The 27,489-nt window shown below is 55.9% G+C and overlaps 1 protein-coding gene across 2 annotated transcripts; it reads right to left on the bottom strand.

Annotated features, from left to right (window-relative positions):
- Positions 1-63: 63 nt before the first annotated feature.
- RFLNA (refilin A) lies at positions 64-26,296 on the bottom strand. Of its 2 annotated transcripts, none has more exons than XM_023206202.1 (3): positions 26,090-26,296; positions 4,154-4,263; positions 64-1,903 (listed from the first exon to the last, which is right to left on the bottom strand). In XM_023206202.1, the coding sequence occupies exons 2-3, from the start codon at positions 4,225-4,227 to the stop codon at positions 1,570-1,572; spliced, it is 408 nt and encodes a 135-aa protein (XP_023061970.1). In that variant the 5' UTR covers positions 4,228-4,263; positions 26,090-26,296; the 3' UTR covers positions 64-1,569. The 2 variants fall into 2 exon arrangements, with proteins under 2 accessions (XP_023061970.1, XP_023061979.2); XM_023206211.2 differs by lacking the exon at positions 26,090-26,296 and adding an exon at positions 19,823-20,359.
- Positions 26,297-27,489: the final 1,193 nt, after the last annotated feature.

The following is a 27,489-nucleotide window of genomic DNA, read 5'->3' as shown; positions in this document are numbered from 1 at the left end:
CGTCTTCCCCTTCCCCAACCCCAGCGGGAGCTGAGGGTCTCACACACAGAAGAGGAAGTCCCATTGGGTTTGCAGTTTATTAAGATAATCAATCAATTTCTTAAGTTATTCCCTTGTTAACCGGAAAGCATCTCTGGAGAGAAAATGCACTCTCTGTGTAGATACATAAAAATATATCAGTCATTTCGCCCCTCCCGGATGTGAACGGAATCTCCCCTCCTCACCTCCACAGAGGGAGCTCAAGCCCCAGGGAACCTTCCCCTCCCCTTGTCGGGGTTACCAGGGGCGTGGCAGGGGCAGCCCCCAACTGCGGAGTGCGTTCGGGTCTGAGTGGGGAGGAAGGCTCAGAGGGGCATCCCCTCGGCACCCTGCCACAGTGCCGGCTTCTGGGCTGTTTGTTCAGCGGCCTGCTGGGCTGCCCCAGGCTGGGGGCTCCCCCAGCTCCCTGTGCACACTGCCTTGTTCCAGGGAGCCCTGAGCCAAGCCTTCGTCTGGCTCATGTTCCTCCCACAATATCCCACGGGCAGGGGTGAGCCTGCTGCAGGAAGGAGTAAGGTGCTGTCATTGCAGAATCGATCGCACACAGGAGCGCAGGCTGACGCGGCAACCTGGTCCCCTCAGTGTCTCTTTAAACTGACAGCTGAGCTCCGACTCCCTCGAGTTCAGACCCGACCTCACACAGGTGGCAGCACTTCCGAGAGCTTCACCGCGTCCGCTGGGCACTTGGTTTTGACATCAGGGGTGCTAGTCCTGGAGGTGGTGCGTGGATGGGTGTTAGCTGGGGACACCCTGCAGGTGAGGCTCCAAGGCTGAGCACCAATCTTTCCATTTTGACAGGCAGTGCCCCGAATCTTCAATACTGGAGGGCATGGGACACTGGCAAGGCCATGGCTCAAAGTATTTCTAGGCCTTCCCCGCCCCCAATATAACCAACTTCAGCCCTGGCATCAGCATCCCGCCTTTGTCCAACCTCCTGGCTCAACGTCCGCCAGAGGTGGCTCAGCCAACCACCAGAGGTGGCCTCCAGACCTCTCGGTGCAACCTGCATGTGTGCGAAAGCCTGTTTTGGAAACACCCCAGGCCAGCAGCAGGGAAGAGAGGCACCCCTCTTGCCTCACACACGGCCTTGGCCACCAGCACGGAACACTTGGGGTGGCAGGGCTCTCAGGGAGCGGCAGCCACTCCCACCAGCTGAGGCTGGGATGCCTCTGTCCTCGCACTGCTCTGGGCTGTTCTCTGCTTCAAGAGCACGCTATGGACACGTTCTTCTCCCCGATCCTGAAAGTGGCCACCACCTAACAGTGTGTGCCACTGCTGCCTCGCCAGCTTAAGTGCTAAAAAAAATAGATGCTGTTATTGAGTCCTGGACACCAAAACAAGGAGACCACCACCTAGCCTGTAAGTCAGGGCAGGCAGCCGAGAGCCACCTCCTTCCACGTAGGTCCTTGGCCTGGCAGCCTCCCTGCCTGCCTCCTGCCAGAGTGCCAGGCCGAGCTCATCCTGTCCGTCCTCCCGGCTCCTCCCCAGGGCTCCGGGCTCCTCCAGCACCCCGGGCCGGCCCCAGCCCCGTCAGAGCGTGGCAGGGCCCAGGAGGCTGGGGGCAGGGTCCTGGCACAGCTGCAGCTGCACGCTGGCGGTGAACCAGCAGCTGGGCCGGCCCAGGCTGCAGTGCAAGGTGGTCCGGAAAGTGCTCCTGGCATGCTTGGGGAAGATGATGGTGGTGCTGCGGAAACGCAGGGCGCGCGGGCGTGGCTCCAGGGTCAGCTGGCTGCGGTAGTTGCGCCACGTGCAGTTGGGTGCCGCCACAATGGTCTCGCTGTAGGCTGTGACGGTGGGCACAGGCACATAGAAGACCTTGTCCTGGAAATGCTTCTCTGAGGCGTACTTGACCTCGGAGTTGCAGCTGGAAAGGACAGGAGAGAAGCCGAGTGAGCCCAGGATGGGGAGCAGCCCGATTCCCTGCGCACAGCATGGACACGAAAGGGCCCTGGGCAGACGCTCTGAAGCCTAACGGGTGTGTGCTGCTCTGAAATGTCAAGGTCAAGAAGGTCAGAGAAGGACTGAGGGACTGTCCTGGCTTCACAGAGACTGAAGAGGCAAGACAGCTAACCGCAATGAAGGACCTCAACTGGATCCTGAACTGGGGAGAAAAAGTAAGCCGGGAAAGGACCTTACTGGGATGACGGGTGAAACTGAGCCGTGTCGTGTGGGTTGGGTGCTGGCGTCACCGTGTGCACTTCCCTGATGCTGACAATATGCTGCTGTCATGGAAGAGGATGTCCCTGTTTTTAGGAGACACACTGAAGTATCTGGGGGCTAAAGGGCAGGATGTCACCAATCTCCTCTCAAGTAGGGCAAGATATAAACCACCCGTGAATCTGTTTGAGACGCACATGCAACCTTTCAAAAAGTTTGAAATTATATCAAAATACCAAAAAGTCCCTTCCACAGCCCTGGAGGAGTCACTGACTAGGATCCCCCAGTTCCACGTCCAGAGCTTTAGGAAATCAAACTGCAAGCTCTGGGAGGGAACGAATTCTCCCCATCGAACCCCCAGAGGTGATCACAGAAGACTTGTGAAGGCATCAGAGGTCCTGAGGGTCAAGCCATCCGTCCTCCGCCCTCGCTGGGCTTCTGATGATCCAATTGTAGCTTGCATTTTAAAAACCAGGCAGTGAAGGCTGTTTGGGGATTGAAAAAATAATTTAGAAGTGGACCCGTTTGTCTCCTGGGACCATTGCACGGCTGGCAGGGGCAGCAGGCAGTAGGTCTCAGATGCTTGGTTGGCCCCACTCGACAGGGACAGGCGGATGGAGGCAGCCCCATAGATACGTGGGAAAAATCACAGATGCCACAGTCCACCTTCGGGATGCCTGAGCCCCAGCAGCTTCAGAAGAGGGCAAATCGACATGGGATGTTCCCAAGCAGGGGTGCCTTATTTCAATTCACATGCCACCTAAGATGTCATGTGCATGGGAGGGCACCCAGTACACTTACAGTGCAGTAGCTCATGGGTGGCCTCAAGAACCTAAGTTACAGTCACAAAGAACATGGAGCAGCTCAGTGTCCTCTAACTCTTGGACAACAGAGTGACAAGGGGGCCTGAGTTGCCTGAATGGTTTGGTTGTGAATACCTAACAGTCTGGCAGGGGCTGGGTGCAGTGACTCGCACCTGTAATCCCAGCATTTTAGGAGGCTGAGGCAGGAGGATCACTTGAGCCCAGGAGCTGGAGACCAGCCTGGGCAACATAGTGAGACCCCATCTCTGCAAAAAAATACAAAAATTAGCCAGGCATGGGGGTGCATACCTGTAGTCTCAGCTACTCAGGAGGCTGAGGTAGGAGGATTGCTTAAGCCCAGGAGGTTGAGGGTGCAGTGAGCCATGATCCCACCACTGCACTTCAGCCTGGGTGACACAGTGAGAGCTCGTCTAAAAAAAAAAAAAAAAAATCTGGGCCGGGCGTGGTGGCTCAAGCCTGTAATCCCAGCACTTTGGGAGGCCGAGACGGGCGGATCACGAGGTCAGGAAATCAAGACCATCCTGGCTAACACGGTGAAACCCCGTCTCTACTAAAAACTACAAAAAACTAGCCGGGCGAGGTGGCGGGCGCCTGTAGTCCCAGCTACGCAGGAGGCTGAGGCAGGAGAATGGCGTAAACCCGGGAGGCGGAGCTTGCAGTGAGCTGAGATCCGGCCACTGCACTCCAGCCTGGGCGGCAGAGCGAGACTCCGTCTCAAAAAAAAAAAAAAAAAAAAAAAAAGTCTGGCTCGGGCAGGAGAAGGGAGGGAGAGTTAGGGTGCACAAGTGGTTATGTTTATAATTTTCCAATTTTTCTGAGAGGTTGGATTTAAAATGAAAGCCTGTTGGAGCAGACGGGAAATGGGGAAATGGGAAATGGCTGAATAGGCCTGGGGTGGGGGCATGGGGTGGATACAGAGCGTCCTTTGGGGTCAGAGTCTCTTAAAATCAGTTTTGTCTCTGGCTAAGACACGGCCATCCTCCCCAGACGGCAGCACCAGAGGGGCCGCCTCGAGGGTAGGGAGCCTCCTGAGCCCCAGCCTGGCCTAGTTCCCACCCCCATCCCACAAGACAGTCAGGACCAGACCCAACCCCCCGCCCCCTCCTCCCACACAGAGCCCACGGCCCACTCACCGGATCTCACGCGTGGGTTCCGGGTTCACCTTGATGCTCTCCCCAAAGAACACTGGCAGCATGCGGGGCCTCATCTCCGGCGCCGGGGGGTTTGGGAGTCGGGAGGAGGGCTGTGGGGAGAGTCAGGGGCGCAGGGTTACGCAGCTCCTTGTCGCAGTGGCCTCAGCTCCCTGCTGGGCACATAGGAGCACCTGACACCCTCTGGCCCTGGCTTGGTCTGGAAGCTGTTTCGTGGGGCCCATCAGGAAGGCCACCCCAGAGCTCCTCCGTGGGATCCAGGCATTCAGGGGTCTGAATCAGGGGTCCCAGTCCCCACCACCAGCCTGCCCCCGGCTCCCAGATCTCAGCAAGGGGTGTGGTCATGGCCTCTCACTGCAACCTCCAGGCCACACCCACCCCGGAGCCCAGCTCAGAGCCCTGGAGAACTGGGGTCCCTCGGTGCTGTTTGCGGGGCTGAAACCATCCTCGGCCTGGAGAAAGGGTTCCGAGCCTTTCCTGATGCCACCCAAGGCTCAGGTAACCTCCAGAGGGGTAGAGACCCCACCACATCTGTGTCTGTGGCACACCTGCCAGGGAGGGACAGACAGGTGGGAGCTGGCCAGGCCTGTAGAGGGACACAGGAAGCTGATCAGAATGGCAGATGTCTGCAGGAGAGCAGGGTGGGCCTAGCCAGCATCCACATCTTCTAGAAATGGCACCACATCTCCCTGAAGACAGGGACTGGATTAGACATGGGCATGTAACCCACACTGGGCCAATGAGAGCTACCCAGGTTCTCCTCCAGAGCTGTGGAGACAGCCCCGCTGTGGGGGCTAAGAATGTGGGCTGGGGGGTTGGAAACCATGCGGAAATGGAGCTACACTAAGGAGAGCAGGAGTCAAAGACGGTGAAAGATCAAGTCTTTTCAACATTGTTCAAATGCCTGGATCAAGCCACGCCTGAAACTGTCCCTCAGTTGTGAGCACCAGCAAATCCATTTTGAGGGAGGCTTCAGACCATTTGAGCTGCCTTTCTGTCACTTGCAGCTGGAAGAATCTTGGCAAGGTGGGGAAAGAGGGTTCTATGGGAAAAGAAGCCATCCACAGTCCCTTCAGAAAGAGCCCCTTCAGACAGACACAAAGAAAGCACTCTCTGTTCCCCTCCCAAATCCACCCCACAGCTCCACGCTGGGAAGTTCTTTCTCTGGTCTGTTTTAAAGTCTGTCCCAAAATTCCACTCCCTGTGGAAGCAAAGACCATCAGGGACATGCCCCTGCCCAATGCTCCTCACAGGAAGTGGCCTAAGGACCCCCACCCCATCCTGCGGCCCACCTCACCCTCCCCCCAGCTCAGCCGCTGGTTCAGCCCCAAACTGATTCTGAAAACACAGACCTCTGGCCTCTGCAGCCTTTCCTCATGCCAACACGGTGACACTTCTGCCCTCCCCTCCCCTACTCTTCCCTCCTGAAGGGTTCCCTGCCAGACTCAGCCTCACAGGCCTTTCCCCTCTTCCACCTACCCAAGAAAACCCTGTCCATCTACACGTGGGGGTCCTTCAGGCCCAGCCCAGCAAAACGAGCGTCTTGAAGTAGAGGTTTCACTTAGGGCAGGGCCAGTAGGCCCTGCTTCTAAAGCCTTTTATTTTTTATTTATTTTTTATTTTTTGAGACAGGGTCTCTTTCTGTCACCCAGGCGTGAGTGCAGTGGTACAATCACGGCTCCCTGCAGCCCTGACCTCCTGGGCTCAGGCGATCCTCCCACCTCAGCCTCCCACACAGCTGGCACTACAGGTGCATGCCACCATGCCCCAGCCAATTTAAAAAACAATTTTTGCAGAGACAGGATCTCACTATGTTGCCCAGGCTGATCTCAAATTCCTGGGCTCAAGTGATCCTCCTACCTTGGCCTCCCAAAGAGCTGGAACTGGGGGCGTGAGCCACCACGCCTGGCCCCTAAAGCCTTTTAAGGCAGCCCTAGATGTTCTCCTTGAGGTGTTGCTGTGACACTCAAGTCACGGCCAACCCGTGAGGAACACACAGTAAGAGCCAGAAAGAAGCCCTTGCTGTTTGATGCCATTGAGATTGGGGATGTTTGTTACGAGGCATCCCCCCGGCTGACTAGCCTATGCTGGGATAGCAGGGGGCACGACAAGGCCGCTCCCTAGGACCTGTGCTGGAACTACATGTGCCCACATCAAGGGCTCAGGGAGGTGAAGGGCAGGGCTTTAAATAACCCGCCTATTTTTTCAGATAGCTTGTTCATCACTGAGGTTATGAATAATAGACCCAGAGCGTATGAATAGCATAGCTTTGGAGAAAGCATGAGTGTAGATTCGAAGAGATGCTCGCAGCCACGGCAGAACGTCTTCCATTCAGCTCACTCACTGTGCAGCTGCTGTGTGCCGGCACTGCACTCTGAACTGCTGCTACGGTGATAAACAGAGAGGGTCTCCTCACCTCATCGGAGATTGCTGCCTGAATCCGCTACTACTCTCACCAATGCCCCACCAATGGACTAAGATGCCAACTGTCGGGAGGGCTGTGATCATCAGGGTGATGAGGGCACGAGAAGGGTTTGACCACCAGGTAATCAGGGAGGGCTTCCCTGTGCAGTGCCACTTGGGACGTGATCTGAGGGGTGAAGCCGAGTTCACTGTGGCCCCAGGGCCCACAGGTCCTGGCGCCCCCCACATTGGGCACCGGGGCCACACAGCCACAAACAGCACCCAGGACACCCACACGCCCTCAGCCCTGCCTCCCCGTGGCATGCAGGCCACCCTGGGACCCTGTTCTAGGGCTTCTAATACAGAGGCCACTAGCCGCATGGGGCTGTTCAACTTAAATTCATTACAATTCAGCAGTCCTCGTTATATTCCTCAGTCACACCTGCTACACACTGGCAGCTGTCGCACTGGCCGGGGCAGATCCAGAACACGCTCACGGTCTCAGCAAGCACCCTGCACAGGCTGCCCTAGGGGGATGCAGGCTGTGGGTGAGGTTCCAGCCAGCAGGCCAGCCCCAGCCCCAAATGACCACTGCATGCTGTGTGCAGAGGCCCACAAAGAAAAGGCCCCCAAGATGGACCCATCAATGGCTCTGCTCTCCTCAGAGCCACTCAGGCCGCTGGCTGGGCAGGTCCTGGGTTTGCCCCTGGCTCTGTCTGCCTGTGTCAAAATGGGGAGGGCTGGAGGTGCCTGGGGTAGAGGCAGGGACCCAAGGGAGGTCACAGTCTGGTCTCAAACATGCAGACCCTCTCCCTGGGAGATGGGACATGGCCCAGTGTGGCCAGGACGAGATGGACCCACAGAGGTCCTTGAGAGAAGCAGCGAGGGTCAAGGCATGGACACCAAACACACAGCCAGAGGTAGCTTCCCAAGGACAAGGGCAGTGTGGGTCAAATAGGGTCCCCCCCCCAAACCCCATGTCCACACAGACCCTGTGAACGGGATCTTATTTGGAATAGGGCCTTTGCAGATGGAATTGAGGCTCCTGAGATGAGGTCATCTCGGAGGAGAGTGGGCCCTAAAGCCAATGACTGGTGTCCCTACAAGAGTGGACACAGGATGGAAGCCGTGGCTCACGCCTATAATCCTTTAGGAGGCCGAGGTGGGTGGATCACCTGAGGTCAGGAGTTCGAGACTAGCCTGGCCAACACAGTGAAACCCCGTCTCTACTAAAAACACAAAAATTAGCCAGGCGTGGTGGCTCATACCTGTAATCCCAGCTACTAGGGAGGCTGAGGCAGGAGGATCGCCTGAACCCAGGAGGCAGAGGTTGCAGTGTGACGAGATCGCACCATTGCACTCCAGCCTGGGCAACGGAGCGAGATTCTGTTTAAAAAAAAAAAAAAAAAGCGGACGCAGATGCACAGGGACAACGTGGAGGCAGGGATGGCAGGGGCGCAGCCACAAGCCAAGGAGCACCTGGAGCCGCCAGGAGCCAGCGAGGCGGGAAGGAGCCTCCCCTGGGGCCCTCGGAAGCAGTGTGGCCCTGCCCACACCTGGATTGGAACTCTGGCCTCCAGAACTGTGCAAGAATAGAGTTCTATTGTCTCAAACACCCCAGTTTGTGGCAGTTTTGTTTGTTTGTTTGTTTTTTACAGCGGCTCTAGGAAGAGCACACAAAAAGTCCACATGCTAAAAATCAAGACAGGAGCGAACCCTAGGGCCTGTGCCTCCCAGCCCTCCATGAAGGCGCCGGGGCTGGCTGAGACCACCGTGGGTCCCCGGCCTGGCCTCCTCCCATCTTGATCAGGGACTGGGGATGGCTTGTGAAACCAGTTTATTGGTGGAGTCCTCCCAGGGGAATGGGAGAGAGGGGCCAAGCAGGTGTCAACCAGGCAAGGCGGGGGCACAGCTGTGACCAGCTGGGCCCCATCACACCAGAGGCACAGGAGTGTGGCTGCCCCAGCACTGGTCCCACCTGGGACAGCGGGCTGCTGGCCACTGGCTGCCCCACTCCTGGGGGAAGAAGCTCTCTTTCCCCCAAGGACAGCTCTCTAGGAAGTGGGAGAGCTGCCAGCCGTGGGCAGCCAGGGTTCGTGGCCACTGGGGACTGAGGCAGTGAGGCACCGTGCACAGTGGCCGTGACACCTCCCTGACCACTGCCACTGGGACATGGCACTCAGCAGGTTTTGCTTGCGCATTGATTTCTAGGTTTGCGGCCCTCTCCCTGCTCTCTGGCCCTACCTAGATTATGATGCCCCCGTGGATGGGGAGGCACGGTCTCCATCCCCTACAGCCCAGCGTCTAGTGCACGGTGAGGCTCGGTGCTTTGTTCTTGGCTGAAGAGGGGGCAGCTGGCTCCCATGGGGGACAGCAGGCGGTGGGGACCCTATTCCTCCAGGCTGGTGCCTGTAACCGTGGCGACCACATGCACACCGGCCTCGGGCAGAGGGAGTAGAGGGCCGACCGAGCGGAAACCATGAACTCAGAGCCACGTCCTGCCCGGGCCTGGCTTGATATTTCCTACATCTGTCCCCTTCCTGCCACCCCCATACCTGCCTGGACAATGAGGATGGAGAGCTTTTTGCGCTCTCACGGTGCCGGGCAGCATTCTGGGCACTCGCCACATATCCTACTCCTCTGATCCTTATAAAAACCCCAGCACACAGCTGCTGGCAGCACCCCCATTTGCCAGATGTGGAAACCAAGGCCCAGAGTGGCAAAGTCATTTGCCCAAGGCCACACAGCTGGAAGAGGCAGACCAGCGCTGGACGCTGGTGGTGTGGCTCCAGGGCCCGGGCCCTCACCCTCGTTCCTCCACTGCTTTTCATGCCCAGGGGCCTGTCCTATCACTGCCCCCTCAGCTCCAAGCTCCCCTGACACGGGCTCAAGGCTTCCCACTGGGGACCTCTGCCTGTTTCTCTCTCGTCCCCTTGTCTGTGACCCGAGGCTGCCTGTGTTCCCTGCTGCACTGGCTCCTTCTCACTTGGCCTGGCGAGAGCCAACTCAGAGTCCGCTCCAACTCTTAGGGGCGTCCTCTGTGGGGACACAGGAGCTCCCATCTACTGGCCTCCACTGCAGTAACCCCTTTGTGTTTCTGTCACCCCTGGAGAAGCAGCTCCCTAAGGCTGGAGTCCTTATCACCTCTAAGCCCAGGGCCCAGCACCTCTCCGTCCCTGTAATATGGGGAGGGGAGGCTCACACCTGCAAAGCAGCCCCTGCCCCAGTCCGGAGAGCCCCGAGGCTGGGCCCTTGCCTGTCTTCAAGTCTGGCAGCAGCCTGTGGACAAACATCACCAGCAGCCTCATCCCTGCTAGTCACAGTCACCCCAGCACACGGGCTGAGGACCACAGGCAGAGGACGGAAGCCCCCAGCAGACGGCCTCGAGGTGGCCCCATCTCTCCCTGGCATTGACACAGAGTGAGTGGCCCAAAAGAGAGGCAGCTGCTCCCTGCCTGGCTGTGGCATGCTGAACAACGGCCCCCAAAGCTGTCCACATCCTAATCCCCAGGACCTGGGAATATCTGCAAAAGGGACTCTGCAGATGTGATTAAGGATTCTGAGACGGGATACGGTCCTGGGTCACCCAGGTGGGCCCGATGTCGTCACAGCGTTCCAGGGGGTCAGAGTCGGAGAGAGGCCAGAAGATGCTGTGTTGCTGGCTTTGATGAGGAGGAAGGGGCCGCAAGCCAAGGAGCACAGGCCCCTCTACGAGCCAGAACAGGCACAGGAACGGACTCTCTCTGAGCCTCCAGAAGGAACCAGCCCTGCCGACACTTTGATTCTGGGACTCCTGACCTCCAGAGCTGGAACATGACAACAAATTCCCGCAGTTCAAAGCCACTCTGTGTTTGGTAACTGGCTGCAGCAGCCATGAGAGACTACTAAGCTGTGTGACTCGGGCCAATGACTTCCCGTCTCTGGGCCCCCACAGCCTCCGCGTCTCTGAAGTGGGGCGATAGGAGGACCCGCCTCCCAGGCTTCGGTGCGGCTGGGTCAGAGTTGGCAGCGATGTGGAACAGCGCCCAGCCCAGGGGTGGCACTGGGTGCCAGTGCACCCACAGCAGGGATCCTTCTCTCCCAGGAAGGTCTGGGGTGGAAGCGCCTCTCTGGACAGAGGTAGAGCTCACAGCCTTCGAACCTAAAACAACACTTCTCCTTACTTTTGGGAGCAAGCAGGCATCATTTCAGGACAGTCACTTCACAAAAACAAGGCAGTGACAAGACAGGCCCATCATCATCTTCTATGGCTCACCGTTCAGTCAACACTGACCCCAGCTGCAAGACTCTATATGACTCCATGTTTCTAGAAATAATACACACTTCCCAAAAAATGTTATCTGAAGCTTGGCATTTTCCCAAGTGTGTGCAGGTGTTTGTTTGCTGAGCACCTACTGTGTGCTGGGCCCGGTGGGAGTGAGATGAGGCACAGGAACCCCAGGGCCCTTCTCCCGCAAGAGGGGGTGATGTGAAGCCACAGGGGAGAGGAGAGGACGACAGCGTGTGGAAGGGGATGTTAACATGGGCACTAAGGTTTAGGGAGGTGTTTCTTCTGTCCAGACAGGTGGAAGGGCTGGAGGGAGAGAGAGGCAGCCTGCTGCTGGCGTTACCCACCCGTGTGCTGCCAGGAAAGGCTAACTCCTCACCCATCGAGCAGGGAGGGGCTTATTTCAGAGGCAAAGCCTTTGTGCTGTGGCAGAGCCCCCGCCCCAGCATCTCTCCTTGGTGCACGCAGAATGAAGACACTGCCAAACCCTCCGGATACCGTCACACCTGGAGCGTGGGCGCCGACAAAGGCAGCCGCCTTCCGCCGGGTCCCGCTCCCCACCTGGCTGCCAGCAGTAGACAAGGCCTACTTCACAGGCTGGCCCGGGAAGCCAGAGCTCTGGGCACCATTTGCCAAAGGGTCCCGCTGAAAAAACACCAAAATCCACCCAAGCTGGAAGCGTGCTGCCCAGGAGACACCAGAAGCTGTGGAAGCCCAGACCAATGCAGGCTGGCGTCCAGCGGGCCTGGGTGGTGAGACGGCTTAGGCAGTCCCCGCCAAGGCCCAGGACACTCCCACAGAGCGGCAGGGCCAGACGCCAAGGGAAGGTGGTGGCAGCCACCAGTTCAACTGGAGGCTCGGAGCTTCGTCTTTCTGGCTGCAGGGCTATTTGAACGTCGAAATGGTCGTGGCGCCTCGCGGACTCCAGCCAGCCTGGGGAGTGGGCAAGGGAAGTGCCTCTCGCGGTCAAGAAGGCAGGCTGCCGCCTGGAAGTCCGACTTTCCAGCCACGCGGGAGCGAGATACTCCCGAAAACTGGGTCACACACAGTCCCATGGGGGCTGGCAGGGCAGGGGAGGGCCAGGGAAGGAGTCGAGCATACGCACACGGGACCTGTCACTGCTCACCTGCCTTGGCCGTGCGGCCACCTTGAGCACAGGAAGCCCCTAGACCCGCTCCCCACTGCCATCCTCAGCTGGTCCATCAGGCTCCAGTGCCCTCCCACAGGCCCAGGCTCCTGTTCTGGTCTAGACAGAATCCGGTGAGATACCCTTGGCTGCCTCGGTTTGCTCATCTGTGAAACGAGGCTGTGCCGTCAGCAAGGCCCACACTCTGGGGCTGGGGGCCCATCAGGGATGCCCAAGGCACAAGCTGGCGGTTTCCTAGTGGGCTCAGCATCCACCTTGAAGCTCTGGGATGTCGGGACAGGGGAAAACGAGTGAGTCTCAGGCACACGGGAGAGTCACCCAGATGCCATCCTTCCCTCCCCACTAGGAGGGAAAACAGAGCTGGCCCAAGCCCAGGTTCCTAGCTCCTTCCAGGGTCCAGGGCAAGCCTGTTGTAGCCTGGGGAGGCTGGGCTTACTCCCAGGCTCCTGGGCAGCAGGACGGTGTGGGGGACAGGACAGGCCCTGGAGGGTGCTGGGTCCTGTGGACACTCGCCAAGGGCCCACCAGGCCCCACTCGCTTGGCCCAGGAGCCTTCCCCGGGAGCCGCTGGGCGGGGATGGACACTCACTGGCTGGAAGTCAAAGTACACAGGGGCTCTTCGGAGCTCCCCACCTTCCTGGCTGCTACACAGGCCATAGCCCATGGGCCGGTGAAGAAAGATAGCCGCTCTGCTGTCGAGAGCTCAGTGCCTCACGGTGACAGCCGGCCAGACCTGGAGTCTGGGCCTGGCTGGGCGGGGACTCACAGGAAGGCACAGCCTGGATGACACAAGGCCATCCACAGATACTACGGCTCAGTTCACTGAACCATGAGCTTTCACACAGGAGCCAACTAGCGGCCCATCAGTGCAGGAGTGGGAGGCGGGAGGAGGTACCCAGAGCCCTCCCATTGCTGCTCCTAGAGACAGCAGGACAGCCAGGGAGCCCCACGCGGGCCGCAGGAGAGGCGTCCTTGCCAAAGCCACATGGAGCCTTGCAACAGCTTCCCCTGAGCTCAGCTCCTGATCTCCCTGGCGGTGAGAACCTCCGGTGCTGTCAGAACTTGATTGTCTGGGATATACACAGGGAATCTGAGACCAAAGCACACGGGCTGGGCTAATGTTAACCTTGACCATCACCCATGAGGAAGATGAACCAAGGAGGGGGCATTTAAGCACCAAGAATTCCCACCCTTCTGATGACAGCCTTGGCTATTGGCGAATCCTGGGGCAGGGGTGGGTCTTTCTCAGTCTCCCCCAACGTGACACAACGGGGCACCTGAATGTGATTGTCGGAAGGACACAGTCTGCTTGTGGGGGATCCCAGGAGACCCTGAGTGGGTCAGGCTGCTCCCTGGAGAGCCAAGAACTATCAAGGGCCCAGCAAGGAACCCACGGGCCCAGGATCTGACAGCCAAAGCAGAGAAACGGTGAGCAAACGGTGAGAAACGTCACAGCTTGGAGGCGGTGCTCCGGCTGGGCTCCCTCCTGAGATGGGCAGGCCAGATGCACCCAAGTCAGCAAGACGGGTGTGGCCTGCCTTGTGTCCCCCACAAAGGTAAGTTCAAGTCCTGAACCCTGGTACCTGCAACTGTGACTTTATTTGGAAAGAGGGTCTTTGCACATGTGATCAAGTTAAGACAAGGTCAGATTAGATCAGGGTGGACCCTGATCCAAGGACTGGTGTCTTTATAGGAAGAGGGATATCTGGACATGGGGACACACACAGAGACAAGGCCGCATCAAGACAGAGGCAGAGACTGGCGTGATGCGGCCAGTAGCTGGGAGAGGCAGGTGGGACGGATGCCCCCCGCCGAGAGCCTCCAGAGGAGTGTGCCTCTGCCAGCAGCTTGATTTCAGACTTGTTGGCCTCCGGAACTGTGAGAGGATGAATTTCTTCAATGTTAAGCCACCGAGTCTGTGGCACTTTGTCACGGCAGCTCTGAGAAATGAGTGCGGGGAGCCACAGCTCTGCCAGCCAATAACAGAATGGGGGCCACCAACCTAGGGCGCAAGAATCACTTCGGGCAGGGTCTCCCCCTTCCCCCCGACACTCAGAACACTGTCCGTTCTCAAAGATACCACTCACAATGGCCAGGCGGCCTCCCAGACAGGGACCCCTGTCTCTGTACACAAAGAACAGCGAGCCCAGATCCTGCCCTTAGAAAGGATTTGCTGCAAGGTGGACAAATATCCCCTCTGGATTCCTGCGCATCCTAAGATACAGATGGCACACCAGGAGGTGTCTGCGGTTCCCGTACCGTGCCCCACAGGGAGGCCGAGCACTGGAGGGCACACAGGACAGACCACACCTGCCCCCAGGAAAGCTGCCCCCAGGAAAGCTGCCCCCAGTCTGTCTGGCAGCATTTTCCCCATGCAGGGGGCTCCCTTGTTTCCAGAGCACCTGGAAGGCCATGAGCCTGTCTGTCTTCTTTTCATGCTAGAGCTACATATATAGCTTAGTTTCTCAGCTGGGTAAGCCTGCCCTCGAGACCAGGGCTGTCAGACGCTTTGCTGAATTTCCGCTGGAGGCCTGGGATTGAGCAGACGCGGCTGGAAGGAGGCGCCAGGGCTTCCGGCTTTCCTTTCTCTCCTCTCCCTCCTCACAGCCTCCCTTTCTGCAAACAGGCTCCTCCCTCCCACCTTGTCCTGACATACTGGCTGTCTTCCACCTTAGCTTGCTCAGACACCTTCACAGGAACACACTTGTGAGCCTGCCAGCGGGCCGTGGGGGCTGATCCCTGTTTTCCTAAGTCCATCTGTTCAGCCATCTGTTCATCCATTCATCATCCATCCATCCACCCATCCATGCATCCATCCATCCATACACCCTTCCGTCCGTCCGTCCATCCATCCATCCATCCATCCATCCATCCTCCATCCATCCATCCATCCTTCTATTTATTTGCTCATCCATCCATCCATCCATTCTTCTGTCCATCCATCCATCCATCTATCCATCCATCTATCCATCCATCCATCCATCCATCCTTCCTTCCTTCCTTCCTTCCCAACCCCAGCACTACCTCACTAGCTCCCTTCTCCCTCCTCTGTCATACTCAGTTTCACCATTACAGACAAGAAGCAGAAATGAGAAAATCCAAGAGTCCCAAGGGTCCCAGCCAAGGTCCAAAGGGATGGCTGAGACCACAGGCGGTCTCAAAGAGCTGGGCACCCCCAGGGAGTTTTCAGGGATGGGCTTCTCTTGGAATCTGGGTCCAGGGATCCAGCACATCTTCCTTAGGGAAGTTCTCACGTACACTCTTCAGAAATCCACCCACTGCATAAACAGACTGGGAGAGACTGGATGGAGGGAGGGAGCCCTGAAGGTGACAGAGCCCAGGCCACCAGCTGTGGGTGCAGTCCAGGGCCAGAGGCCCCATCTCTGCATCTGGGAAGTGGCAACAGCTCAGATCTGTCACCACCTGCCATTGCCCCATAACAGGCTGAGTCCTTTGCCTGCCATAGGGGGGCTGTTTATTTGAACATGCACCCCAGAGAACACAATGTAAGATCCCAAATGCCACTTTCAGTCTCCCTGAGTGCAGTAAGATGACACAGGGCTACTTCTCCAAACTCTCCATATTCACTTGCGGAGATAGGTCTGCCTCAAAGTCATCCTCACTCCTCCACGATGCCAACCCCTAAATGCCCACAGCTCTGTCGGGCAGGGTGGGGGGGAGAAGAAGGGTATGGGTGTTTGCTCAATCTGCAGTCACAGTCCTGGCCCTGGGAGCTCACAGGCAGCAGAGGCAGCATCTGTCCTGCTCAGCTGTGTCCCTCACCCACCCAGCTTTAAACATCTGTGGGCTGACAAATGCTCATCAATCAAAGAGTAGATAAAGAAATTGTGGTATATATACACCATGGAATACTACTCAGCCATAAAAAGGAATGAAATAATGGCATTTGCAGCAACCTGGATGGAATTGGAGACCATTATTCTAAGTGAAGTAACTCAGGAATGGAAAACCAAATACTGTATTTCTCACTTATAAGTGGGAGCTAAGCTATGAGGATGCAAAGGCATAAGAATGATACAATGGACTTTGGGGACTCAGGGGAAAGGGTGGGAGGGGGTGAGGGATAAAAGACTACCAATTGGATTCAGTGTATATTGCTTGGGTAATGGGTGCATCAAAATCTCACAAATCACCACTAAAGAACTTACTCATGTAACCAAATACCACCTGTTCTCCCAAAACCTATGGAAATAAAACATTAAAAAATAAATTTAAAAACATTTGTGGGCTGAATGCAGCTGACGGTGGGCTGAATGACCACCAGGCCAGTGGGCAGGCTCTGCTGTTCTGGGCCATGCAGGAGACAAGTCCCCACCCGCATGGAGACACGCCCTACACTGATGCAAAAGGGCCACCTTCTGCGTCCCACACGGGCACCCTCCTCACTCAACTCTTTCATTTGAGTTTCTAATTTGGGGAGTGTGGAAGCTCATGATGCCTTTTTAAAAATAAAAATAGAACAGTCACAAGTACTTTTTAAAAGACCAAATGGAATTTTAATTTTTGGCCTCAGCTTCACCTAGAAGTCACTGACCTCGCCTCTCCCAGCCCCTCCAGCGGCCCCTGCCTCTGTGGCTCCTGAGGCATTTGGTTACATGCGTAAGTTCTTTAGTGGTGATTTCTGAGATTTTGGTGCACCCATCACCCAAGCAGGCCAAGCCTGGCTTACTCCTGCCTCAAAACCTTTACACGTGCCATTCTCTTGGACGGAGCACACCTCAGACCTAGCACTGTAAAGTTCGTACCCTAAGTGTGTGTGGGTTTCTGTTACCCATCACCTCCCTGTCCACCTGCCTAAAGCTCACTTCTCACCCAGCTTCTGGCCTTAAGGGCACTTCTCCATCCACCTGCTGCTGCCGCACATATTTCAGCTGGTGGCTGTGTCTCTTCCGCTAGGATGCCAGTTCATGAGGGCAGGGACCGTCAGCATCTTGTTCACTGCTGTGTCCTCTAAGGCCCCAAACAGAGTGCGACACACAGTAGGTGCTCAGTAAGTTCTGGGGGGACCAATGCCTGATTCCCAGCTCTTCGACTGGCTTGGGAGTGATTGGGAACGTTCCCACCTTTGCTCCAACAGTGAGCACGAAAAGCCCCTGGTGAGTGGGGACCGGGTTCATTCATATCCAGCCTGGCCCCCAAGGCCTTTGATGTCTTGGGGATTGATCTTGCAGCCAGCCGCTTCCCAGATACCCTGCCTCAATGGGTGGGGAGCATCCAGGAGGCAAGTCCAGCTTTTATTCAAACCAAGTGGGGGGCCTCTTTAATGAAGTGAAGCGTAGGCAGGTTTAACATGCATGCATGTCCGTCCAACCTCCTAAAGTAGGTGACAAGGTGGTGAGGACCTCAGTGGCTTAGATCTGGGGGCAGGACTGCAGTCTATCCCAGCAGCTGAGGCATATGCCACCAACTTTGATCAGAAAGGTGGTGTCGGTCACTGGATACTGGAACAAAGACACCCACCCTGCCAAACGCAGTCTGAACCTGAGGGTCACATGGAAACCCAGCAGGGCTCACCCCAGCCTCTTCCTGGCTCACCCCAGCCTCTTCCCTGGGTGTTGGAAAGCATCAGCTGCGTGAGGCGCATCAAAGGTTTCCGCCTCTTTGTCCTGAGACAATATGGGGTGCCGATATTTGCACCTAAAAAGCACTCTCCCAGAGTCGTCAGCGAGTACTCAGCAAAGTTCAGCAGGAGTTAACGGGGAGATGGGGTGCCCCGCAGGGGTGGGGTGCCCTGCGGGATTGGCGAGGGGTGGTTGGGCATGGCCACAGTGGCAAGCCCCAAAGCTGAGAAGAGGGGGGCGCCAGGCAATCCTTTCTCCCTTTTATTAAAAGCAGCCCTTCAAACCCGGTAGGTACACAGGCATTTTGTTTTCCAAAAAAAAAAAAAAAAAATCACAGGTAGTTAATTAGTTGCACAGTGCAAAGGGGTATAATACGAGGTTGAAGGGCAGACTCTGCAGCCAGGCCCAGCACAGCCGCTTCCTGGCTGGGCAACTTTGGGCAGGTTGCTAACCTCCTCTGTGTCTTGGCTTCCACCTCTGGAAAACGGGGCTAATTGGAGTGTAGGCTTCATGGGAATATAGTGAAAAATTAAATGAATTGATGTAAATAAAGAGCTTAGGACAGTTGTCCTGGCACAAGGTGTGAGCTATCTAAATGCCAAGTATCATTACCCATGAGGAAACAGCCCCGGGCTTTGCTTTTAAGCCAAATTAAAAGATCAGGGCAACACAGTTCCATACCTGGCATCCAGTGAGCAGGAAGGGGAAAAAATAAAGTCAAGTAGAACAGCCAAGACAAGTAAGCCAGCCATGCTATTCTTGCGGCAGCCACGGGCTGGCCCGGATGGCAGAGAACGCTTCCAGAAAACCCTCTGTAAGGAGGCTTCTGGGTCACGGAAGGAACCAAGGAGAAGGCGGTTTTCCGTCCTTTTTCTCCAAGCCCCACTGTGCAAGGCACCACGGGGATTCAGTCCCAACCTGTGCAGCCCAAATGTGTGACGGTGCCAAATCCCAGACGCGCTGGCAGGAAAGCTGGTCCCCTTTCGACAGCAAGATCAGGTTCACTGCAAACAGCCCTGGTCACCTCTATCAACTCCTGGAAGTCCTCACCGCCCCTTCCACCCGCCAGGCTCCCATAAAGAGACCAAAGTTAAAATTCGCTGCATGAGTTGGTCTAAGATAGTGACTCCTAGACTTGGCTAAACAGCACAATCACCCAGGGAGACAGACTCTCCTGATGCCCAGCTGCACCCCTATCAGTTCAGTGAGACTACCTGGGCGGTGAGTGTGGGTAGGTTTTAAAGATTCTCCAAGTGATTCCAATTGGCGGCCAAGTTTGGGACCCACCAGGGGAAGAAACAAGCAAGGCACGCATGAAGGTCATGTCCTGAGGCTTGAGGCGGGGAGCCGCTCCTTTCTGCTGTGGGGAGGAGGATTTTCAGCTGGGGAGAGAGGCCTTTTTTGCCCTGTGAGTGCCAGGCATATCCCTGGGGCCCCAGGAAAGGGGAGTGGAGCCAGCACACACGCCCCAGCAGAAAAGCTGTTAAGGTGGGCAGGGCGCAGCCAGAGAGCGGGCAGGGATGGGCGATCACTCATTTCAACTTGTCATTTCCTCAAGCTGCAAAGGCGCCCGCTGGGCCCACATGCTTCCCCGCCTGCCAGGGGGGCGCCCAGTCTCAGGCCAGGCGCCAAGCTGGGTCCCCACCGGAGTCCACCCCTAGGCTGGGCTTAGTCTGGCAGGAGACAAACTCCTGAGTTTCCTGACCCGGGGTTCCAGCCTCCCCCTCCCGCCTAAGCTCCACGTCAACATGCCTTAACATCCCGAGAAGGAAGGGATCCTGTCTGGATTTGGTTATTTAAAAAAACAAAGAAAGAAAAGGCTTTCACGTTGGCAGCGCCCGGACAGTAAACAGGGCACCCGGAGCAGCAGAGGGGCCGGGTCCGGATGTCTCAACATGCCGGGCCTCTGGGCGCAAGCCCACCTAGCCAGCAGCCAACTTCTTTGGGAATTTCGGACTGTCCTTCACCCCGCCCCGTGAGCCCCCCATTATTACTGACAATAGGAAGAATCACTCTGGAGGGAGGCCTACCGCCAGGGAGCGGTCTCCAGGTTCAGGGGTCAGCCTGGACCTCCTCCCCCCACACACCCTGGTCCCCACCTGAGAAGCGTGGCTGTCACTGGCCACCTTCGTGGCTGCGGGGCAGGGAGAGGAGGAGGTCGGTCCTGCTTCTACAGTAGCGCGCGTCTCGAGGGGCAACCCTCACCCACCCGCCCGCGCGGTCCTCCATTTGGGAGCGAGAGCGCCTCCTTACCGCTCTTGCCTCGCTGGGTCCCGGGGGCTCCGAGGAGGCGCCGGCGCCCCCCGCGCGCGCGTCGAGGATACCGGGCGCCAGGGAGTAGAAGGGTGGGCTGGGGCTGGGGCTAGGGGGCAGCCCGGAGTCGGGGCTGTCCAGCAAGCCCTCCCGGCCCTGCTCCTTCAGGTTGTCCTCCATGCCCTGCAGATGCAGGTGGCCCACCATGTCTGGGGGGCGCGGGGCGCGGGTCCCCCGCTCCTCCGGGGGCTTCTCCACCGCGCTCCGAGGCACGGGGCAGGCGGCGGCGGGGCGAGGGCTGCGCGCCCGGGAACTTTCGGGCACCGCGAGAGGCGGCGATCAGGCCCGGCGACCCCTGCGCCCCCGATCCCCGCGGGCCTGCAGCCTGCTCGTCGCCGCGGGCCGCGCTCCTGCCAGCGCCGCGGCCCTCGGCCCTCCGCGGCGCCCGCCCGCCGGGCCCGGCCTCGCCTCCGCGCTGCGCTGCGGTCCCGCAGGCCGGCCCAGCCCCGAGGCGCACGTCGCCGCCCGGCCCTCTCCGCACCTCCCCGGCCCGCGCCTCTTTTTCTAGGCGCCTCCTCCTCCCCCTTCCTCTCCCCGCCCCGGCCTGCGCGGTGGGCAACCGCCCCGGGCCGGCGCCTCTGCCGAGGCCCTCCCGCTCCAGGGGACTGCGCGCCCAGCCAGCAGCCGGAGTCCCACGAGGCGCATGTGTCCCTCACTCCCGAAACAAGCACCACACCCGCGCACCGAGGGTGCCTTGTGGGGTCCCCAAGTCATCCCAAGAAATACGAGTCATCATCATCATCATCCGATTTCGTGGTGCGCTTGGAGGTTTTCTCAGTCTCATTTGAAGTCCCAATAAAAGCAGCTTGAGAAACTTTATTTTAGAGAAGTTTTCTTTTTCTCTGTAACTTACAATCGATGGGGAGGAGTGCCACCATCGCCCTAGTACTGGCGTCTCCGTTACCCGCACAACCAGGGCCAGCTCTTTGGGCCTTGAGGGTGGAAAGCTTTGGGGGGAACTTGTGGGTGGGGGGCGGCGGCGGCGATGAGAAGCACTTCCGGGAATCCCCAGGCATCTGGCGGTTCCTGCATGTTTCCGGGCAGGTCCTTGCTCATGAACAAGGGTCCTGCTCGTCTTTCCCTTCTTTTCCTTCCTCCCAAGAGAGAAGAACACGTGTTTCCTTTCCTTACTGTTTTCTTATCAGATGCCTGGCAAGGCGTCTCCGCACTTCCAGCGCCCAGCCACACAGACGCCCCCCACCTCACTCCTGAGGAGCCATCCTTCCATTCTGCAAGCGGGGCAGCTGGGGGTGTCCACGGACTGCTTTGAAAAGCAGGAATGTGGGAGAGGCTAATAGGGCAAAGAGACCAGAGGGAGACTCCAGGAAGGGTGAAAGTGTGCACGGCACACTCATTTCCATTCTGCTGAGAGCAGAAAGCCCAAGATCAGGGGCGGGAAGCCGGGTGTCAGAATCCGCTCTTTGGACACCCCCAAACTGAGGGCAGCACTTTGAAGATGCTCTCAGGCTCCCATTCTGCACCCAGCCTCGGCCGGACCTCAGAAGGCGCGTGTAAGACAGCAGGCCCCTGGCCTGTGGAGGACCCAGTCTGATGAGGGAGGCTGTCAATGTACCAGGAAGCTAAGGCTGTGAGTCTAAGGGAAGGAACTTAACGAGGTGCTGCAACCAAGAATAGCCAAAGGGACAACTTAAGGCTTGGGGTGTTCAGGGAAGGCTTCTTGGAGGAGGCGATTTTTAAAGATAAGATCTGAATAGCCAAGCAGTGAGAATTAGCCCACCATGTGGAGGGAACAGCAGGGCGCAGGCCCTGCAGCAGCGGGAGTAAGGTGTATGCCAGACACTGATAGAGGGTGGGGCCCCTTCCGGAGAGCCCACAGGGTGACAGGCATGCACCTGTCACCAGGTGAATTTACAGCCCATTTCCATATCTCCCAGGAAAGAACGCTGGAAGTCTGCTCCCCAAACAGAACTAACCAGAGGTTTGAATATCTGGAACATTCTGGAAAAAAACAAAATAGGACAACAAAATAGGATTCCATTTGCTTCAATTCTTAGGCAAGACAGGCCTTCTTCAGCCCTTGAGCCACTTGACCAGAATGAGTGACTGAACTGCTGTCACTGACTAGGATGAAAGTGGCGGGGGGAGGGGCTTCTTTCTGGAACACAGACACATGGAAACTAACGTTTCCCAAATGCCCACCCAGCCAGCCCCAGTAGTCTTCTGCTTCCCTGGAGAAAGTCTTTGGCAAGAACTAATTTCCTCTTATCTCAGGGACTAATGACCCCTTGGCCACAATAGCTACCAAGGGCAGGGCAGAATGCGGGCAAGGTAGAGTTTCAAAATTGCAGGGTTCCTCTGTCTTTATTTAAAATGTTGATATTTTGAGGCCTGGTGTGGTGGCTCACGCCTGTAATCCCAGCACTTTGGGAGGCTGAGGTGGGTGGATCACCTGAGGTCAGGAGTTTAAGACCAGCCTGGCCAACATGGTGAAACTCTGTCTCTACTAAAAATAACAAAAAATTAGCCAGGCATGGTGGCAGGCGCCTGTTATCCCAGCTACTCAGGAGGCTGAGGCAGGAGAATTGCTTGAACTCAGGAGGTGGAGGTTGCAGTGAGCCGAGGTCATGCCATTGCACTCCAGCCTGTGCAACAGAGCAAGACTCTGTCTTAAAATAAAATAAAATGTTGATGTTTTGTTCCTCTTGAACTGTTTGCATCCATTTTGACTTTTAAAACGTTGCAGCAAAATATCATTTGTGGTGATTTCTGTGTTTGGGGGATGTCCTGAAATTCTCTTGCCCCACTCTACTAATCCTGTCCCCCTCGTGCCATTCATCTTGATCTAGAAGCCCACTTATCAAGAGTGCCTTCATGACTATGCCCACCTGGGTTCTGGAAGTTGCCCCTGAAACAGGCTGCCCTATGTGGTTGATGGTTGGAGATGTGTGCGCGCCAGACGGCAGGCAGAACATGAGTGCATCACAAATGTCAAACCCCCAGACAGCAGCCCACACTGACGGCCCCAGTGACCGTGACCTCTGACCTATTCGGATCCTGCTGCGGGCTGGGGACCGCCCCTCAACTGAAAGCCAGTACTGTGGAAGCTTCTATTTCTCACAGTACCAGATGGTCTGCAAATGTCAAAGACGGGAGGAAAGGCCGAAATTTCCATAAATCCATTGGAGCCAGGGGCTAGGCAGTGGGCAGGGCAGGAGGCTCTTGCGGCCAGTCTCAGGAGGAAAAGGGGCTTGAGCCCCTGAAATGTGAGGTTTGAGGAGCAGAAAAGGGGGTCTTTCAAGATCGGGGTACCTGCTCCAGGCCCAGAGCTGGAGGAAAGGGCAGAGGGAAGGAGGTGCCAGGTCTACGGAGGAACTTATGCTGTGCCAGGGGATTGGGGCTTTATCTGCCAGGGATGGGAGAATCTGCAGAGGTTTTGAAGCAGGTAAAGAATGATCTGATCCAAATTGCTTCCAAAGTTCCTCACATATACACATATATACACATAAACAAAGCTGGAGTAAAGAGTGGAGAGTTTGGAGGCAGAGAGAAATTGGGCAGAGAAAGTAGGTATTTAATAGAAAAGAGGTATTGGGGTATCTCTGACAAGGGGTTGTAAAGAGTGGGTCCCGTGTTGGAGAGAAGGGGAGAAGGGAAGACCCCTTTACCGCACACCCCTGGGGAGGAAGGCCTTCCTCTACAAGCTTCTGAAGTCACTGGCTTTTAAAAGCACATGTTGAAGAAGAAAGAAAAGTGACCTGGGGTAACCCCAAGCCCCAGCCCAGGGCCCCCCAAGCACTCCCACATCAGGGGGATTTTCCCAGGCTGCTTTGTGTGGGGGAAGCTCAACTTTGCAAGCAAGGCCAGAGGGAAAGGCATCGAGAAAAAAAGGCTTTTTCATGGAGAGCCATTATCCACTTGTTCCAAGCAGCATTGAAGAAGCCTCCTAGAGGTAGGGCTGCGCATTCCTGGGCAGCTGACAGAGCTCTGCACACGCACCATCGTGCACTTGAACCCTGGCTGCATATTATTTCCATTTTAAAATAAAGCAGGCCAGGAATGGGGGCTCGCGCCTCTAATCCCAGCACTTTGGGAGGCCAAGGTGCGTGGATCAGCTGAGGTCAGGAGTTTGACACCAGCCTGGCCAACATGATGAAACTCCGTCTCTACCAAAAGTACAAAAATTAGCCAGGTGCGGTGGTGCACACCTGTAATCCCAGCTACACAGGAGGCTGAGGCAGGAGAATCACTTGAACCTGGGAAACGGAGGCTGCAGTGAGCCAAGATCATGCCACTGCACTCCAGCCTGGGCAATAGAGTGAGACTCCAACTCAAAAAAATAAATTAATAAAATAAAAGATAAATAATAAATAAATAAAGCAGATGGAGTCATGGAGACTCAGAGAGGTTAAGTGCCTGAGGTCACACAGCCTACCCTAAGTAGAAAGCCACACTGGAGGCTGCTAGGATGGACGTAGGGGAGGCTGCCAGTGGGTCCCAGTGGATTGTGACATGGCGGCAGGAGGATGGAGGTTGTCACGCCTGACAACAAAGCCTTTCTGTAACCTGCAGAGAGAGCCCTGAAACAAGGCCATCTGAGAGCACTGGAGGCCGCTCGCCTTCCAAGGAGATGCCCAGACAAGGAAGGGGTCTTCTTGCCATGTGCACACTCGGTTGCCTGGGTTTGAATCCTGGCCCTACCATGTCCCGGCTGTGTGATCTGGGCAACTGCCCTGCCCTTTCTGTGCCTCAGTGTCCCCATCCATAAAGCAGGGATGATAATAAAGCTAGTGAATGAAGATTAAATATAAGCATGTTAAGGGTATGCTGCCAGGTGCACCAGGCACAAGCTGAGCCCTCGGCATGGTGCCAGGGAAATTTCCTCAGGCTCAGCTGGGCCCTGCTCTAATCACCGCACTTCATGCCTTGCTGTGTGAAATCACCAAGATAATCAATACATTTAGATACACACACACACTTCTACATGCACATAAACACATATGCACACATACATACACACATACATATACAACCACACATATGCACACACACATATACATGTACACACATAAACACATATATACACATAAACACACAAATATACACACATACAGATGCATGCACAATACACATGTGTACACACGAGCACACATATACACACAAATACATAAATATACATATGCGCATACACATGTGTATACACATACATACATGTACATACATACACACATGTAGACACATATACACATAAACACAAATACACACGCATATATGCACACATATGCAAATGCACATACATGGACACACAAATATACACACTAACCCACATTCGCATACATACACATACACATATGTACTCACACACGTATACACACATCTACACACCTACACCCACACGCGTGCACACACACATACGGATATACACTTTTTAGAAGAAGAAAAGATAAGAGAACTGCAGTGTCAGCAAAGTCTGTCTTTCAAAGGGAGCATCCCAGGCCCTTGCCTATTTTTAAGGCATGCAGAAATAACACTGAACATCACTGAGGGTTTGAAAGTAGCCACAGAAGAACTTGAAGTGGAGGCGTTCAAAGGGGCGGCGAGAACAGAGCCAAGAAGAGCGGCTTCTTGATCACACGCTCCACATAGGCCCTGTCTGAGCTGTCCAGCCGGCATGTGATCAAATGTTTCAGAGTGAAGGCCCAGGTGACTGTATGACCGTGAGACTTGGGACTGTGCATCCTCAGCAGGCCCGGTCCTGGTCCCTGGCTGGGGGATGCCTCCCTGTCCCAGGGAGTCGCATGTTCCCTGGTGGCCCGTCTCACCCGTGGGACTTTTCCGCAGTGCCCTTGCTCAGTCCCCAGCTGTGTCACAGACGTCCGCGCCTGTTCAGAGCTCCAGCAGTGACTCACCTCTTCATTTTTAGCCCGGGTCCTCTCAGAGCCTGCAGCCCGCCTTTGCTGGGCAGCTGTCTGGGGGTCAGGGCCCATGCCCTGGGTGTCCACTCATAAAACCAGCTCTTGACCACCTGCCCTACTAAGACAGGGAAGCGGGGACAAAATGAATTCAAAGTGCCTTTGACCTGGGCATACGTTCTGCTGCCATTTGTCTGTGTGTGTCCAGGACAGCGTCCGGATTCCCAGTGCTTTCAGGGAGCGATGAAAGCGGTTCTGAGGGTCTGCCGCGCGGCATCCTGCCGTGTCTTCCCACAGCCCCTCCCGTTCCCATTCCACAGTGGGCTGCTGGAGTCACCTCACAGCTCCGGGCAAAGACGCCCACGGCTGAGAGGCTTCTTCCTGGCTGGAAACTCACCGCTTCACACCTTCTGGCTGTAAGCAGCTTGCAGCTGAAAAGGCCTTTTCTGCCAGCTTCTCCCGAGCTTGAGTAAACAAAAAGCCTATTTATGTCTTTAGAGCACTTAATTAAGCCAGGGCAGGGATAAAATCAGAGACTGAGTGTAGTGAAAACACAGTCCTTAAAGTCAGAAGAAGTTCGCCTCCAGCCAGGCTTGGCCAAGAGCCAGCTGTGTTCTTGGGGGAAGCTGGGTCCCCCTGAATTTTTGCAAGAATAATATAATGAAAAGCCAAACACCATTTGGGTTTGTTGGGTGTTGACACATCGGATCTCTCTCTCTCTCTCTCTCTCTGTCTCTCTCGTGTATGTGTGTGTGTGCTGTTTATTTTGTTTTGTGTTTTGCTAAACCATGTAAAAATTGGTGGTAAACATCATGCTCCTTTGCCCCAAAACTCTTCAGCGGTACCTCCTAAGAAGAAAGATGATATGGAACCACAATACTGCGATCATACTGAGGGAATTTAACATTGGTGCAATTATATAACCTATATTCCATATCAAAATGTCCCCAATTTTCCCAACAATGTCCTTTAAAGCTGTTTTCTTTCTTAACCCAGGGCTGAAACACACGTTGCATTTCACTTGATCTTAGCCAAAAGTCCGAGAAGCGATCACACACATTACATTTTGTTGTCACTATTAGGAGACAATTCTTCACGAGTCTCCCGTCTTTATTCCCATCTTGCAAACAGAGGCCTTGGCCACCCTTCATTCTGGGCTATCATTTCAAGAACGTCTGTAGGAAGAACAGTTTTGAAAGGTAGAGATAGTGTCTCTCTTCAAATCAAAGGATAGGCATGCTTCCTGTCCACTGTAATAAAAATACTGGTTCCCTCTGGGGAAAAGGTCAGGCAGGCTTATTGCCCACTGTGAAAGATTCGGGTTCCCTACACTCCAGGTTCCTCCCCTGCTGTGCAAACAGCTGTATGTGCAAGGGTCACCTGGTCCCCTTCGAGTGGCCCTGTGGAAACCAGAGCTGGGGAACTGGCTCAAGAACTTGCTGACTCCCTGGCTTCTGTGATTATTGTGAGTAATAACGTCCGTTGTCTCTGATCCAGGAGTCTTGTATCTTCTGCTTGAGTCCGTGAGACTGTGGCAGAGCCATGTCTTCCCTGGCCAGCAGGGTGAAATCTCAGACCATTCCCAGTTCTGTGTGGTCACATCTCTTTAGTTCTTTGACCCTAACAGACCCCATACCTATTTTGCCTTTCCTGACGTAAATAGTTTTAACGGGTTTGGGCCAGTTGTAGAGCGTCCCATGATCTGGATTTGCCTGATTGCTGTCTTAGGATTTGATG

The sequence above is a fragment of the Piliocolobus tephrosceles genome, chromosome 10 (genome assembly GCF_002776525.5).
Source record: "Piliocolobus tephrosceles isolate RC106 chromosome 10, ASM277652v3, whole genome shotgun sequence".
Lineage (NCBI taxonomy): Eukaryota > Metazoa > Chordata > Mammalia > Primates > Cercopithecidae > Piliocolobus > Piliocolobus tephrosceles.
Note: the sequence above shows the minus strand (reverse complement) of the source record. Positions and strands in the feature narration are given on the sequence as shown.